The 13,932-nt window shown below is 38.9% G+C and overlaps 1 protein-coding gene across 1 annotated transcript in view; it reads right to left on the bottom strand.

Annotated features, from left to right (window-relative positions):
* Positions 1-10,545: 10,545 nt before the first annotated feature.
* The window catches only part of ppib (peptidylprolyl isomerase B (cyclophilin B)), a 4,501-nt gene continuing 1,114 nt past the window's right edge, over positions 10,546-13,932 (bottom strand). The window contains exons 2-5 of the mRNA XM_032524088.1: positions 13,541-13,654; positions 13,113-13,206; positions 12,307-12,491; positions 10,546-10,957 (exon numbers count right to left, since the gene is read on the bottom strand). Of these exons, the coding sequence (XP_032379979.1) occupies positions 10,835-10,957; positions 12,307-12,491; positions 13,113-13,206; positions 13,541-13,654 (516 nt within the window). The 3' untranslated portion in view covers positions 10,546-10,834. The remainder of the gene's footprint in view (positions 10,958-12,306; positions 12,492-13,112; positions 13,207-13,540; positions 13,655-13,932) is intronic.

Genomic DNA, 13,932 nt, shown 5'->3' with positions numbered 1-13,932 from the left:
TCAGGGCTGAAGGATGTGTGACGTTCCATTAGCCTGATACCATTTCTGTGTAAGTATGCTACTGACATTTATTTTCTTCAAGGTACATGTTTTTTAAGTAAATAAAGTGTGGAGAAATGCCACTAAACAAAAACTACATTTACACTGCAGGCTTTAGTGCTCAAGTCAGTTAATTGCTCGATTGCAGTCATTTGCCCGTATGGAGTCTGTTTGAATGAATTTCCAGGCTAGAATGACATTCATCTTCAAATGAACCTTTAACTTCTTCAACACAGTCTGCCAGGGAAATTACCAACATTTATCTTCAGTCAATTCATTTCATGTTCAAAGAGCTCTTTGCAGGTTTTTTTTAATTTGATTGCTGCTATTTTAGTAATGCATATTTAATGTTATAGAGAAATAAAACCTGGCCTAGTTTTAATGTAAGTGTTTACTGTCAGGGTTAAAGTTTATTTAAACAATACAGGTCGCACCATATAGACTAGTATTTAGATTAGTTGTCACTTAACATTTACACATCCTGCCAGGTGTCATGTAGGCATTATTATGGAACCCACTGCAGTTCTGGGCAAGACCCGCTCTTTAATAGCCTTCACGGGCCAGGACTGGCCCAGGGTTACACCCCCTGCCTGTGAATTTCTCCTGACTATACGGTAATTTCTCTATTGTGCGACAGTAAATCGCATGGTCATGACCCAATCGTTAGCCTGTTTTTTACAAAACCCAGAATGTGAGATACAAGGTAATGGAGCCTTTTATACATTGTTGTGTTTCTTTAGAAATAAACAATAGACAAATAAAGTCTTTAAACACTTCAAGTGTAAAGTTTTTCGCGGTCAAAGTGACGCCAAAATGAACGGGAGTCAACGGAATGTTAGCGGAAGGTGATGGCTTGTTAGCTTAAGAATCGCCCCACAGGAGGTACGCTTTCTGGATGCATGCTCACCCCCTTGGTTTTGCCAAGAAGCCAGGTGAGATCCATAATGATGCCTCATGGATCCAACTAAAAAAGTTAAAGTTACCTGTTCTAATAAATGACCCGTTAAGTAATGAAGAGTAAAAAGAGTAATATAGAATGCAACCAACATATCCGACCTGAGCCCTTTTAAATTCTATTCAATATTAACGTTCATTAAAATGTTCACAAAAATAACACACAACATACAAGCGAAAACTGTTATGCCAATAATATTTGTCTAAATAATGTCAGTTGCGTTAGCTTGTGTGTAATTGGATATTTGCCAATTCTGAACTGTATGAATACGGCTTACTCTGAAACACACTTATGCAGACAAAAATTAAAAAAAAGTAATACCTAGATTTTTTAAAGATGTAGCTTTTGTGCCTTCATAGTTTTTGGAAGTTTAGCTGCTAGGGCCCAGGTAGCTCACAGGGTGGAGCGCACAGGCTACTGTCAACAGTCTTTACTGCCTGGGGTTGGAGTCCTTTGCTACAAGGCTTCATCTTTCCTCTGTCACTACAGTAGCTAAGATTTTGGAAAACATCTTAACTGTACTGAAAATTACAATTTTTATGGTATGGTTAGGAAGGTTGGGTTAGGATTGTCTTTGTACTATGACAAACCCTGATCAAGCTTTTGATCTAAAGATTCCATTTTTCCTCTCTGACAGTGTCCCATATTCTGTGTGGGGAAAGGTTAAAATACTTGCGCAGGTAATCGCAACAAAGACAAGAACACACTAAACCTCATGTCCAGAAGTCCTATATTTTCCCGCTTTCTGTTTGAAAGTCTAAATATATCGACAACTGTGGTCTTGACTAAAATTGTTGTTGTTGGATAAGAGAGCAGCTCATTGCTCTTTGCCAAATCGTCAGTGGAAGTCATGATGATGATTGTTGTGGGCAAGGTCCTCGTCAACAATGGAGCGTGTAGGTGTCCACAGGAAAGACAGGTTGTCTGTGTTTGTTCTTCAGATAATTTGAGGTTGTTTACATGTTCTTAGTCACATGGTGGATGCTGTTACACAGCGCAAAGAGTGTGTTGTCTTGGGGGCTGATCTACAGGGTACTTGTACAGCATGCTTGTACAGTGTACTAAATAATATATAATAAATATATAATATTAGCAAATTGTCACTATACACCATTTCCTGATAACCATATTAGGAGACGTGCTTTGAAGTTTTTGCCTAACTTGATCAGACAGATTGCTTCTTTAATTAACGGTGTATAATATGTGCTGAGCGTTGTTGAAATTTTTTTCACTGGCCTGTAATTACATCAATTCAGGGTGCCGATCGTCATTTTTCACCTTGTTCTAAATCTTGTTACATGTGAATGATGAAAAGAACCCAAATGCAGATGGATGCAGAGCCAGGAGTGTGAATGAAACAGGGTTTATTAAAAACAACTCAAGTGGCAAGTCCAGGTTTCCAAGGGGGAAGCAGGTCAGGGGAATTCTAAGAAGGAGCGGGGTCTATCAGAGAGAGGCAGATTATCAGGCTTGTGGTCGGGGTCCAGTGGTGGTGGTTCCGGTTCAGAGTCTGGTTGGAGTGGAGCGGTAGCAGGAGTCAGGTTTCAATGGCAGCTTGAGGCACAAGAAACAGGATCAGAAACATACAAGTAGGCTATACTAGAAGGCAAAGGTTGTCGCACCATGCTTCGGGGAATTACTTGAATTGTAGGGACCTTATAAATTATAGAGTGTGGTCTAGATTTATTCTATCTATAAAGTGTCTTGAGATAACTGTTATTACGATTTGATACTATAAATATAACTGAATTGAATTGAATCATCCACGACAGAAGGTATGTTAATTTATTTGGATGAACCCCCGAACTGTTAAACCAGTTGTGCCATAGAACAGCAGCAGTGTTTGGACTAATCTAATCTCTCAGCGGGCTCCCTATCAGACTGGCTATGCTGATGCCAACAGAGCTTCTCTTTTCTAAAAGAAGCCTAGCATGTTGCCCTTCAGCTCAGCGCTTTATTGCGTAAGTCCTGCTGTCCCATTTCCTTACACCAAGGAACATCTGAAAGGACCGTGAAGACTTTTAGTGTTACTATATATATGTTATAGTATCTTCCTTCAGTATGTGCTCACACAAATGTTAAATTAAAGTGCACTTACTTTTACTCCTTTATGTATACACACAGACTTGATTTTCTTTAAAATCAAATGATTGAAAATCTGGCACCAGGTCCATAGCTTGAGGAACTATAGTAAGAATTATTTTTTTATATTCTTACACAACCGCTCTCAATTAGCTAGTCAGCATAACCCAGTGCAACTGCCATCACCCAGCTACGTGAGACGAGCAGGAATGCAGCAGCACTTTTACTGACTCGAGCAGAGCACTTAACAGTGTCCCCACGCCACAGCTTTTATCTTGTGCCCAAAAATATGCATCCAAGCCGGGACTTCAATTAGCCAAGTACCCTGGACTGAGTGTACAGAGCATTAAGGCCACCTGGTCTGCACAGAGCAAGCGGAAAGCTATCATCCCCTGTGATTTTTACTTATTAACAATCCTAAGGATGAGATGAAAGATGATGTAAAGGAGAAGAGGTAAAAATAGATTTTACAGCCTTAAGACAATGTATTAAAATTGAACAATACAGTATGGTTAAAGGCTATACATACTTTATGTTTTTGGTGGCTCAACAATATATGGTACAAGAAGCTATAAGCAAGCACACAGAGGGATATTTTAGGCCTTCATTTTTTACAAGACAGCTGACCACATGAAAGTGGGGGAGAGAGGGGGAATGATATGCAGCAAAGGGCCGCTGCGTCAAAGAGTAAACCTCTATGTACTGCACTGTATACTGCTCTGTATAATGCTCTACCAGGTGAGCTACCCAGCCGCCCGGAACTATCCAATATTTACAAGGAAACAATTATACAGCTACACATTGCCTCTGTTAGTCTGAACTTTGTGTTTTGATCTCAATGTTAACATGCTGATGTTTGACAGGCGATATATAACCATATTCATCTTCTTAGTTTATTGTGTAGGCATGCTAATATTTACTTATTAGCACCAATTCAAATTCTAAGGCTGGTGGGAAGGTTATTAGTTGTGCAGGTATTCAGTCATGAACCAAATTATTAAACAAATCTAAATTTTGACCTAATGATCAGGAGATGGCCAACATCAACAGGCTTAGTCCTCTGGGAACTATAAATGTCTGAACAAAGTGTTGTGATATTTTCTTCTGGACCAAAGTGGTGAAGACCGAATGACCAACATTCCCAACCCATGAGCCACAAACCGCTGGCTTGGCTAAAAAAGCAAAGAACAAAACCAGCAGATTGATTTATTCTTGTTCTTTCCTATCTTGTCCATCATTTCGTGACCCCTCAGAATTCTCTGGCAACCACTTAAGGGGTCTTGACCCCCAGGTTGGGAACCACTGTCTTACTGTTTTAGAAGAGGAAGCGCTGTGCAGGAAGTTTTTCCCTGATTATGAAGATATTTCTATTTTTCAGTCCTTATAAGTACATTAAAGTCTCACAAGGTTAGAGCATGCGCACGCACACAACTTAGATTTACTGGTGATGAGGTACAGGGAAGACACATGCTCTTTCACGTAATTCTCATTTAAGACAAAAGAAACCCAGTAAATTAGCACGCACTCTCAGTGACTTTGTTGCACCGTCTTCCTGTTCAGAGCGGTGAGCAAGCAGTAACTCTGGAGGAAGGGCAGGGGATCGTGGGAACCTGGCGTGTCACTGCCGCCTCGGCCACGTCAAGAAAGAAAGCTCCTTCCAGAGAACAACATGACAAACTCTGCGAGCGGCAAAGGAGGGGGAAAAAAATCTGAGAGAGGAAACTGGAGAACAATGAAGAAATGGATGTGACACCACTCGCTCGGCCATGGGTCTGGGTGGGAACCCAAACGTCTGTTGTACTGGAGTCAGAGCCCGGCTTTTCAAAACTCATTGACAAAAACACAAGGCCTAGTTCCCACAGCGACCTTTCCCACGCTGCTGCTCATAATGTATATTTATACTTCTCTTGTCAAACTGTTTCCCCTCTGATTTGCACACTGTATGTTTGTGTTTCCTTACCTTTGTGGACGTGCTTCGGCTGTTGTTATGTTGAACTTGATCCACACTTTATTCAGGCCTTTCAGAGGTTTCTTTTAAGCTGTTAGTTTTTGTCCATGCGGTCAGTCTCTTTCCTTCTAAACAGACTTGTTTGACCTGTTTGCTGGTATCGCATGACGTGATTGTTCATGTGTTTTTTTCAAGTTTGTCAGCATTACAAGTTTTGGAAGTTAAAGTGTTTTCCTGTTAATATGCTATTTGTTTTTTTATAGTCGACAAACTCTCTATGAAAAGACCAAAACCAAGTATTGGCAAATCCTGAAGTACACGCAACTCTCTGCACAAATCTGAGATAGAATTGTATTCGGGCATTGATTATAAATTGCAATAGCTCTGAGAAGGCCCCCAGAGGCACAGCAAACACCTTCAGGAATATGAAACCACTGAAATCCTGCCAAACACAGTAGATGGGCGAGTACAGTGACGACTTCAAACTTCTTCTGCAGAGGCTGGAAGCTGCCATGACATCAACCTCTGCAGCACTCCACCATGCAGGTCTTTGCTATAAAGAGAGTGAGAAAGGCTGAAAGGAACCAGGGCTCATGTGACAAAGGTACAAATATTAGCCCAGCAATGATGCAAAACATAAAAAATGACAACACTGGAGCCTCTCAGTGTCCTGAAGCACCCCAGCCAATGTTTGGAATTGAACTCTGTCGCCAAAAATTAGTAGAGACCTGAACTTTTACAAGGGATATTTAATGTATTTTAAAGCAGCATTTATCCTCTTTTTTGGGGAGTAGAACTTCACAACAAGCCAAAGGTCATAGACAGCTGTTTAAGTTCTTACCAAGCAACTATTTGGCTATTTACATATCCTGCAGTTATGGAGTTTTGTTTGTAGCCAAGCAACAAATATACTGTAAGTCTGATTTTCACTCTTATTTTAGCTCTGCTTTGGTCTCCACCGACTCATAAGGGAAATTATACAGCTCTTTAGCTGCTGAATACTCCACGATGTTTTACCACTAACTATGTCTGTCTGCTGTTTGGTGCTGGGCAGGTAGCGTGCAGTTGGTACTAGCCCAACAAAACCAGAGGTGTAGGGGGCCAGATGCAGATGCACCTGTTCTGTATCAGCCACGTTCAGAGTGAAGAGACAAACATAACAATATGCTCCGCTGGACCCTGACAGGAGGGCAGGATGTGGACGTTCAGTCCACCAGTGTGACAGAATACCTCTGAGCTCCATGTTGTGATTCTCTCCACTGTTCTTTTAATCTCGTTGACAAAGCCTCTTGCAGGAAGCTATGCCAGATATGTCCGGCTTTTCCAGCAAAGCCTGTAAGTGAAGAATAACACTGTTTCACCGGACAATCCCCAATCGCCACAAACAAGGCCAAACCGAACAACAGAGGGTTTAAGCAAGCTGTGGTTGTGCCTACTCCAGGGAATTCCTTCCATATTTTCCTTCTGGTGAGTTACTCGACGCCTGAGTGAATCTGGGCAAAACAAGAACTTCTGGTCACAGACACGCTTTTTGTAACTCTTAAAAATGTATTTTTTTTTTGGCTAGGTTGTTGGTGCCTCAATGACTTATTATAGTAACATGCATTACAAAGAATAATCCTGAGTAATTTAAAGTAGAAGATCTTTTTTTTTTTAATTACATCACAGCTCATCAAAGCAAAAGCAGGTTATATATTTTCACTCTGATCAAAATGTTAACACACTCCTCTTTAATTATGTAACTATTGATGAAAGCATGTCTGAAAATAAACATTGACTTTTGCAGGGATGGGAAGTCTTTTCAGGCAGGGTGTGCCAGCTATATGGATGGATGGATGGATCTTATTAATCACAAACTGGGAAATCACTCTGTTACAAGCAGCAAGTAACTGTAACTGGTGTGCTGTCTTGGCCAGGTCTCCCTCGGAAAACACAGGACTTCCTGGTTAAATAAAGGTTAAAAAAAAGAACTAGCAATTAAGTTAACAAAGGACATCCACACCTACTTACTCACAAATATACTACAATTCTGTTTTTTTTTAATCTTTGCTATCTTATTGTATTTCATCCAATCAAAAATAAGATGAAATAAGATAAGATGGCAAAGATGAGAAATGCCAGAACAACTATTGAAAAATATACTTAGATGAATGAACAAGAATGTACATGTACAGTATATTCTCTCATATAGATACTCTCATTTCATTTCAGTCCTAATTGTCCTGTAATGTTCCTGTAGCACCATTGGATCACATGCTGATCAATTCTCTCCCTCAGTCCATCCATAAAAAGATGGTTCCCATGGAGTCCTACTGCCAAGTTAACAACATTTTTCTTCCCACCATTATAGTGGTCTACATGGACTTACTTCATAATTATCACTTGAAAAAAATACATTTATACACTAATGGACTTTACTCCAGTACTTCAGAACCAAGGGCGTTACCAAAAGTCTCTTCAGATCCTTTCCATTTCCAACAACCTGAATTGTCCCTGAGCTTCGTTTGAATCTACAACCATAAAACTGCAAGATTAAAAGCAAACAGCCGCCTCTATTTAAATCTCAAGCAAAGACTAAAGAAACAAACAGGTCCCTAAACAAACAGAGTTATATTACAAGAAAAACCTATCCAGTTTGAGATTTGAAACTGGGAACACATCTCAGATTATCTTCCCTCAGCCAACAAGTTGACAAAAGCAGATGAGGTCAGTTATGTTTAGGAATACCGTTCCCTTACCCAGCACTGTTCCCATGGCCTCTGCATGTTTCCAGACACTGCTTCTAAAAATGGCTCCATGGAAACAAATGACATTATATGACAAATGTATCTGGGGCAGCCAAAGAGGTTAGCAAGGTAACCTATTATAAATAGTCTAGTTCTTGTGGTGTAAAAGACCCACATGTAGGGTCATGTCCCTGATCCTTATACAGAGATAGCTAAAAGTTGTATAATTTATCCGCAAAAGGCTACTCCACTCTGACGTAAAGACATTTAATGCACTCCTGCAGTGTTGCAGTCGAGTCACCTGCTGTTGAGTTCAAGTCAAGTCTCGAGTCCGATTGACCAAAGACATGTCCAAGTTGAGTCCGAGGTCGAGTCACAAGTCCAGAGAATAGTGACTTGATCACTGGCCCCTGGATGAAACAGTTATAGACTAAAGATATATAAATAACTTATCAATATCTTATAGGAAATATTTTATGACTTGTTACAGTTAAAAGTGTAGTCACAAACTTCATCCAACTTCTGAGTGCTATTTCATGAATGCTTGAGTCCACGTGGAGTCAGGAATCCAGAGAATAACAACCAAAGTTGGACTCGAGTCTGAGCTCAGTACTCCATTACTGCTTATACACAAAAATGAGCTCTGTATTTATGCCCTTCCCTGTGTCTGGCAGGCCAGTTGTCAGTATAATCCATAATCTACTGCTTGTTATAACTCAGAAAAAAAACTTTTTGTTAAAAAAATTCTTGAAGCTCCAGATGGGAGTGGTTTTGCCACATGAGCATCAGGAAGATCAGACAATCACAGGAAGGTGTGTCTAAGGTCTATTTTATTTTCTGTAAGTGACAACATTAACCAGTGTCCGGCTGCAGTAAAATCTACCAGACATTGTAGAAGTTAATGCAGAAGCAAATACTGATGATTTTTCTGTAAACAACTTTCTTTCCCTCAGAGATGTGTAGTAGAAGTGGAACAAACAAAGTTGGAAACCAGAGGAGTCATTTTATGTCCTCGGCAATCATGACTGTACCACAGAAATGCACAATTCCTCATTTCATTGCACTTAAATCCCATGTAAAAGCGCACACATGGACTGCCTCTGATCAGCTGTGCAGCCGAGATATCTGGTGTGAGGGAGCCCTCTGCAGTTCAGACCGACACGTGTCAAACTCAAGGCCCGCCTCGCCAATTTTGATCCGGCCTGCATATCAATTAAGGTTCACAACAGATTTTGGCCCGACTAGTTGTGCACCAAATCAAAAGGACAGTCAACTGTTTTCAAACTATAATTAAAATAAAGATGTGGGCAGATTTGGCGACTTTGAGCCTCAGAAATTTACCCAGAAGCAGAGTTTTCACAATCAATCTGTGAAACGGGGTTGCTGTGAGGTACAGTGCGAGGACCTGCTTTTAAAAATGTGTTCATTGTTTTGGATGATTTGCTAAATTCTACAATGACTAAGGAACTTTTTTTACTAACTTTTGTAGGGCTTTATATCGACCAAACTGTAAGCGAGAAGACTATAAGAGACATGAAACAATACTGTCAAAGATACTTTACTTTTTCATTAAATAAAAGCAATCAATATACTAGTCAATCAACTAATTTTTAGAATTTAGAATGTCTTCAGCAAAAAAGGATGTAAAACAATAATTTATATATACACACACAGATACATACTTATAAACTGTCTATATGGTTTTAGTTAGTAAAAGTAGCAACAGTGGTGGAAAGTGTCGGAGTACATGTACTCAAGTACTGTACAGAAAGTTGAGGTACTTTTACTATTTCAATTATGTGCTATATTATCCATCTATTTTACATTTCAGAGGTAAATACTGTTTATTTCTCTAAATTTATCTGGCAGCTGAAGTTACTTTAAAGATTGGGATTTTACATACTAAACATTTGATCAATTAAATTACATTTTGCTATAGACTAAATAAATTATCCAACAGTATATAAAGTAGATGTGCTCCACCAGCTGTAACATTAAAATGCTGCTCAGCTATTAAAGCCTCTGCAATATGATGCCATTGAGATTCTTTATATATGTCATGACTTTCTGAAAGAGGCAATTCTGCCCAACAAGAACTTGTACTTTAATACTTTAACCTGTACTCAGTTTGATTTTTACTTATTGCCATACCCAAATGAGAAGGCTTTCAACAGAAGACTTTGAAGGCCAAAATGCATGTGGCTTCCTTTGAAAACTAAATTCTTCTAGATTTTGAAACTCTAAAGCATTAACACATATTTAAAGTACCAGTGATGCACTAATGTTTGCATCACTTTAATGTGGCAGTTGGTAAAGGTTAATTATTGCCAGGTAGTTTCATCTATAGCAATATTAAAAGAGCAATTTATGTGAGAAATATAAAATAGAAATACTCCGTAAAGCACAAGAACATCAAAATTGTACTACAGTACAGGACTTGGTAACTGAACTTTGTTCCTTTCCACAACTGGCCAGGGTAGCCAATTTCTACAAGGTTTCCTCACTTGTTTAAAATATTTAAGCAAAATTAAATTTTTAATCAAATGCGATTAGCAACATAACTGAGTAAATAGAGCCCCTAGTGGTCAAAAGAAGAATGAGCTCAGTGTATGTAAACAAGGTGTAGAGGGATTTGAGGGTTTTCACGGTGCATTTAACCAAGTTCTAACATTCATCCACATTTTGGCTAAATGTTTATAGTAACAAATACAAATATGAAGCTTTCTCCACTGTAAAAACAAGTAGAGCCCAACTTAAATATAGATAGTGCTAGTGATAATGAAATTCACTCTGCATTTTAACAAAAATTGAAATCTTTTATTTTTGATTTCTTTTTTTTTTTACAAAAAAAACAAACAACCAACACTTAAGTGCACCTTGGAATGCTCGTTGGTAAATGGACCCAGAGTGTTGTCATCATGTTAATGCTCTTCTGGTGCTTTTAAGACAGCAGCCCACCACCCCCCCACCCCCAAATGACCCAAAAGCCCCTTCTCTTGAACCACAGGACTTTTAGTAACAAATCAAGGTGGCCTGCACAACCCGACCCCCCCTCCCCCCAGTCCTGTTCTCAGCAGCTCTCTTCTACTCCTTGGCCACTGCAAATGGCTTCTCCACCTCAATTACACCACAATCGTGGATGACAACATCTTTAAGAGGCTTATCACGGCCATCTGTCTTTGTGCCTTCGATCTTCCGCACCACATCCTGGAAGGTAGAGAAAAACAAAACAAAGTTATTAGAATGGTTCAGCACTGTCAAAATCTCACTACAACGTTTTATAACAAAGGCTTTATCCAACATTAGTGGAGAGAAGTATTCAGACCTTTACTTAAGAGTAAAAAGAATTTAAAAATATACTCTACTAAAAATTTGGCTTTTTAAATATTACATAGGTAAAATAAAAGTGTAATCGGTAAAATGATTTTATTACTCATTACGGAGAATGGTTGCATCATTATACATAATGTTGAATTATTATTACTGCTGAATTAATGTGCATGCATCAGTTAAGTGTATTTGAGGATTATAGTCAAACTATTTTTTAAAGAATATTTTTGGACTTTATTTTTGACAGGACAGAATATGATATGCAACAGAGGGCCGCAAGTCAGAATTGAACTTGGACCTGCAGCATCGAGGACTAAACCTCTGTATGGGCGCCCACTCTACCAACTGAGCTATCTGGCCAACCAAACTTTTTTTTTTTTTCCTCCCCCATTTTATCTGTAATGAGTTACTTTATAAACTAAGCATCAAATTGTATAATCCTAATTTGAAAAGTAACTTTCAGATAAATGTAGTGTAAGAAACGGTACAGTACTAGTAGAAGTACTATTACTTTACTAAACGTACTCATTTGCTTTCAACCATTGATCAGCCGGTTTGTTTTCTACATTTACTGTACGCGTTTTGCTGGCACATGAGTATCGAGATCTCCACTTTCCTGCATGCTACTTCAGTGTAAACATTTAGGTAACATATTGTACCATTTGTTGCCAAAGTCAAAGCAAAAGTAACTTGTCAATATGTGTACATGTATTTAGAAAAGTGGCCAAACAAACCAACTCTTTCCTGAAACTTGACTTTCCTGACAGTTTTGTGCTGCTTAAATGCTTCGCAAAACCTCAACTGAAAAAAAAAAAGTTTTAAATGTTTAGGACCAAATTAGTACTTATTCATTTTGATGCAATGACAAGTCATTTTGCAGAATCTTTTACCGATGTCATACACAAAAGCATTAGAAAAGTGGAGAAATGTTTATTTAAGCTGACCGTCCTGTAGGTCACTCCTAACTTCCTTGTTAGATCTGTTCATGGTGCAGTTAAGGGCGGCACAGAACAGAAAACTAGGGTCTAGTATCTTAGTCTGAAACTAAACCCGCTGTTTTTGGTTTTTCAGAGACTGAGATCTTAGTTGGTGGCACACTAGACATAATTATGTAGCATTTGAATAGCAGGTGAAAAGCACACTTTAGATCAATCACTAGCAGCGGTTTTACTGTCCCCAGATGGGACTCAGACCCTGATGTGATCACCGTCAGGCCTCACACTCACCATCCCCTCCAGAATTTTTCCAAAGACAACGTGTTTGCCGTCCAGCCATGGGGTCTGGATGGTGGTGATGAAGAACTGAGAGCCGTTGGTGTCTTTGCCGGCGTTAGCCATGCTGAGCCAGCCAGGGCCGTAGTGCTTAAGCTTGAAGTTCTCATCGGGGAAACGGTCTCCATAGATGCTTTTGCCTGCATTTGAAGAAAACATACACCATTTCAGGACAATTGGTTTATGTTTGGTATTCTGTTTATTCCCACACACATTTTCCTACCTGGTAGCATCATTTGCATCTCACTTGGTTGGCTTTAACGCTGCCAAATGTTTGTCTTCACTATCGGATGACATTTTTCTTATTCATGAATACTGAACTTCTCTGGGAGTCAGTTTGAATGAGAGCATCTGATAAGAGGTCAAATTTACTCAACCTGTATTAAATAGTATGTAGTCACAAAATGGCAGAGTGACACATGTCAAATACAAAGTTTAAAAGCATCCATATTATGCTCATTTTCAGGTTAATAAATTGTATTTTGAGGTGTACCAGAATAAGTTTATGTGGTTCCATTATCAAATAGAATAAAATCACCCTGGAGACGGTAGCAAATCTGTTAATTTTAAATTATATGGAACAAGAAAAATGAACACTGGAAATGTATAATTTTGACAGTTTGCACAGTTGAGAACTGCTTTTTGTATTAAAAATAAAGCCCAGTTGATTGACACCATTGAGTGTTCAGGAGAGCAGAGATGCAGAAGGTCATGAGCAAGTCTGTTCTTGCGAAGACAAATCTGGTTGGCAGGTGTCTTACCTCCAGTGCCGTCTCCTCTGGTGAAGTCTCCACCCTGGATCATGAAGTCCTTGATGACTCTGTGGAATTTGCTGCCTTTGTAACCGAATCCTCTCTGTTTCATGAGAACAAACAAAACACTTGAAAAACCTGAAAGGAATATCAGATGATTGTATTTGACGTTGTAGATCATGTAATGAGAGCCAAACAACTTCTTTAAAAGTATGTCTCCAGGACCTGGCCGTTTAGGGTTTTGGAAAGTAAACGAGGATTTTGACCACAAGTTAAAAGTACACTAATACCTGTTCTATGTTCCATCACTGTAAAAACAAAGGAATTATTCTCTGAATATGTATCAATTTTTGTTTATGTCTGCTTCAACTATTTTAATTTGCAGTCAGCCATGGAACTGGTGATTACTGCTGCACTTTGAGCACATGCGTTCTTACCGCTCCTGTCGCCAACTCAACAAAGTTGTCGACTGTTTTTGGAACCGTTTTCCCGAACACCCCGATGACAATTCTTCCAACTTCTTCATCTCCAACTTTCATGTCAAAGAACACCTATAACAGAAGTAAACGTTATTTTACATACTTTAGAGGACGTGGGATCTTTAACTGTGTTACATCATCTAGGCAAATATATGGTGCATTCTTTCCAGGGTTTTACTTTTAGACTATGATATGAGTAATATGTAAAACCATACAATATAATTCAACCACTGCAATTAAGTCTCCCTTTGTTGGGAATGTTTTTATTAATCAAATAAATTTTGAATATCAAATCATGACGTTTTCTGAACCATGCACCCCTTAAAAAAAAGAAAGAAAAGAAATTAAAA

This window comes from Etheostoma spectabile, chromosome 8, assembly GCF_008692095.1.
Source record: "Etheostoma spectabile isolate EspeVRDwgs_2016 chromosome 8, UIUC_Espe_1.0, whole genome shotgun sequence".
Classification (NCBI taxonomy): Eukaryota; Metazoa; Chordata; class Actinopteri; order Perciformes; family Percidae; genus Etheostoma; species Etheostoma spectabile.
Note: the sequence above shows the minus strand (reverse complement) of the source record. Positions and strands in the feature narration are given on the sequence as shown.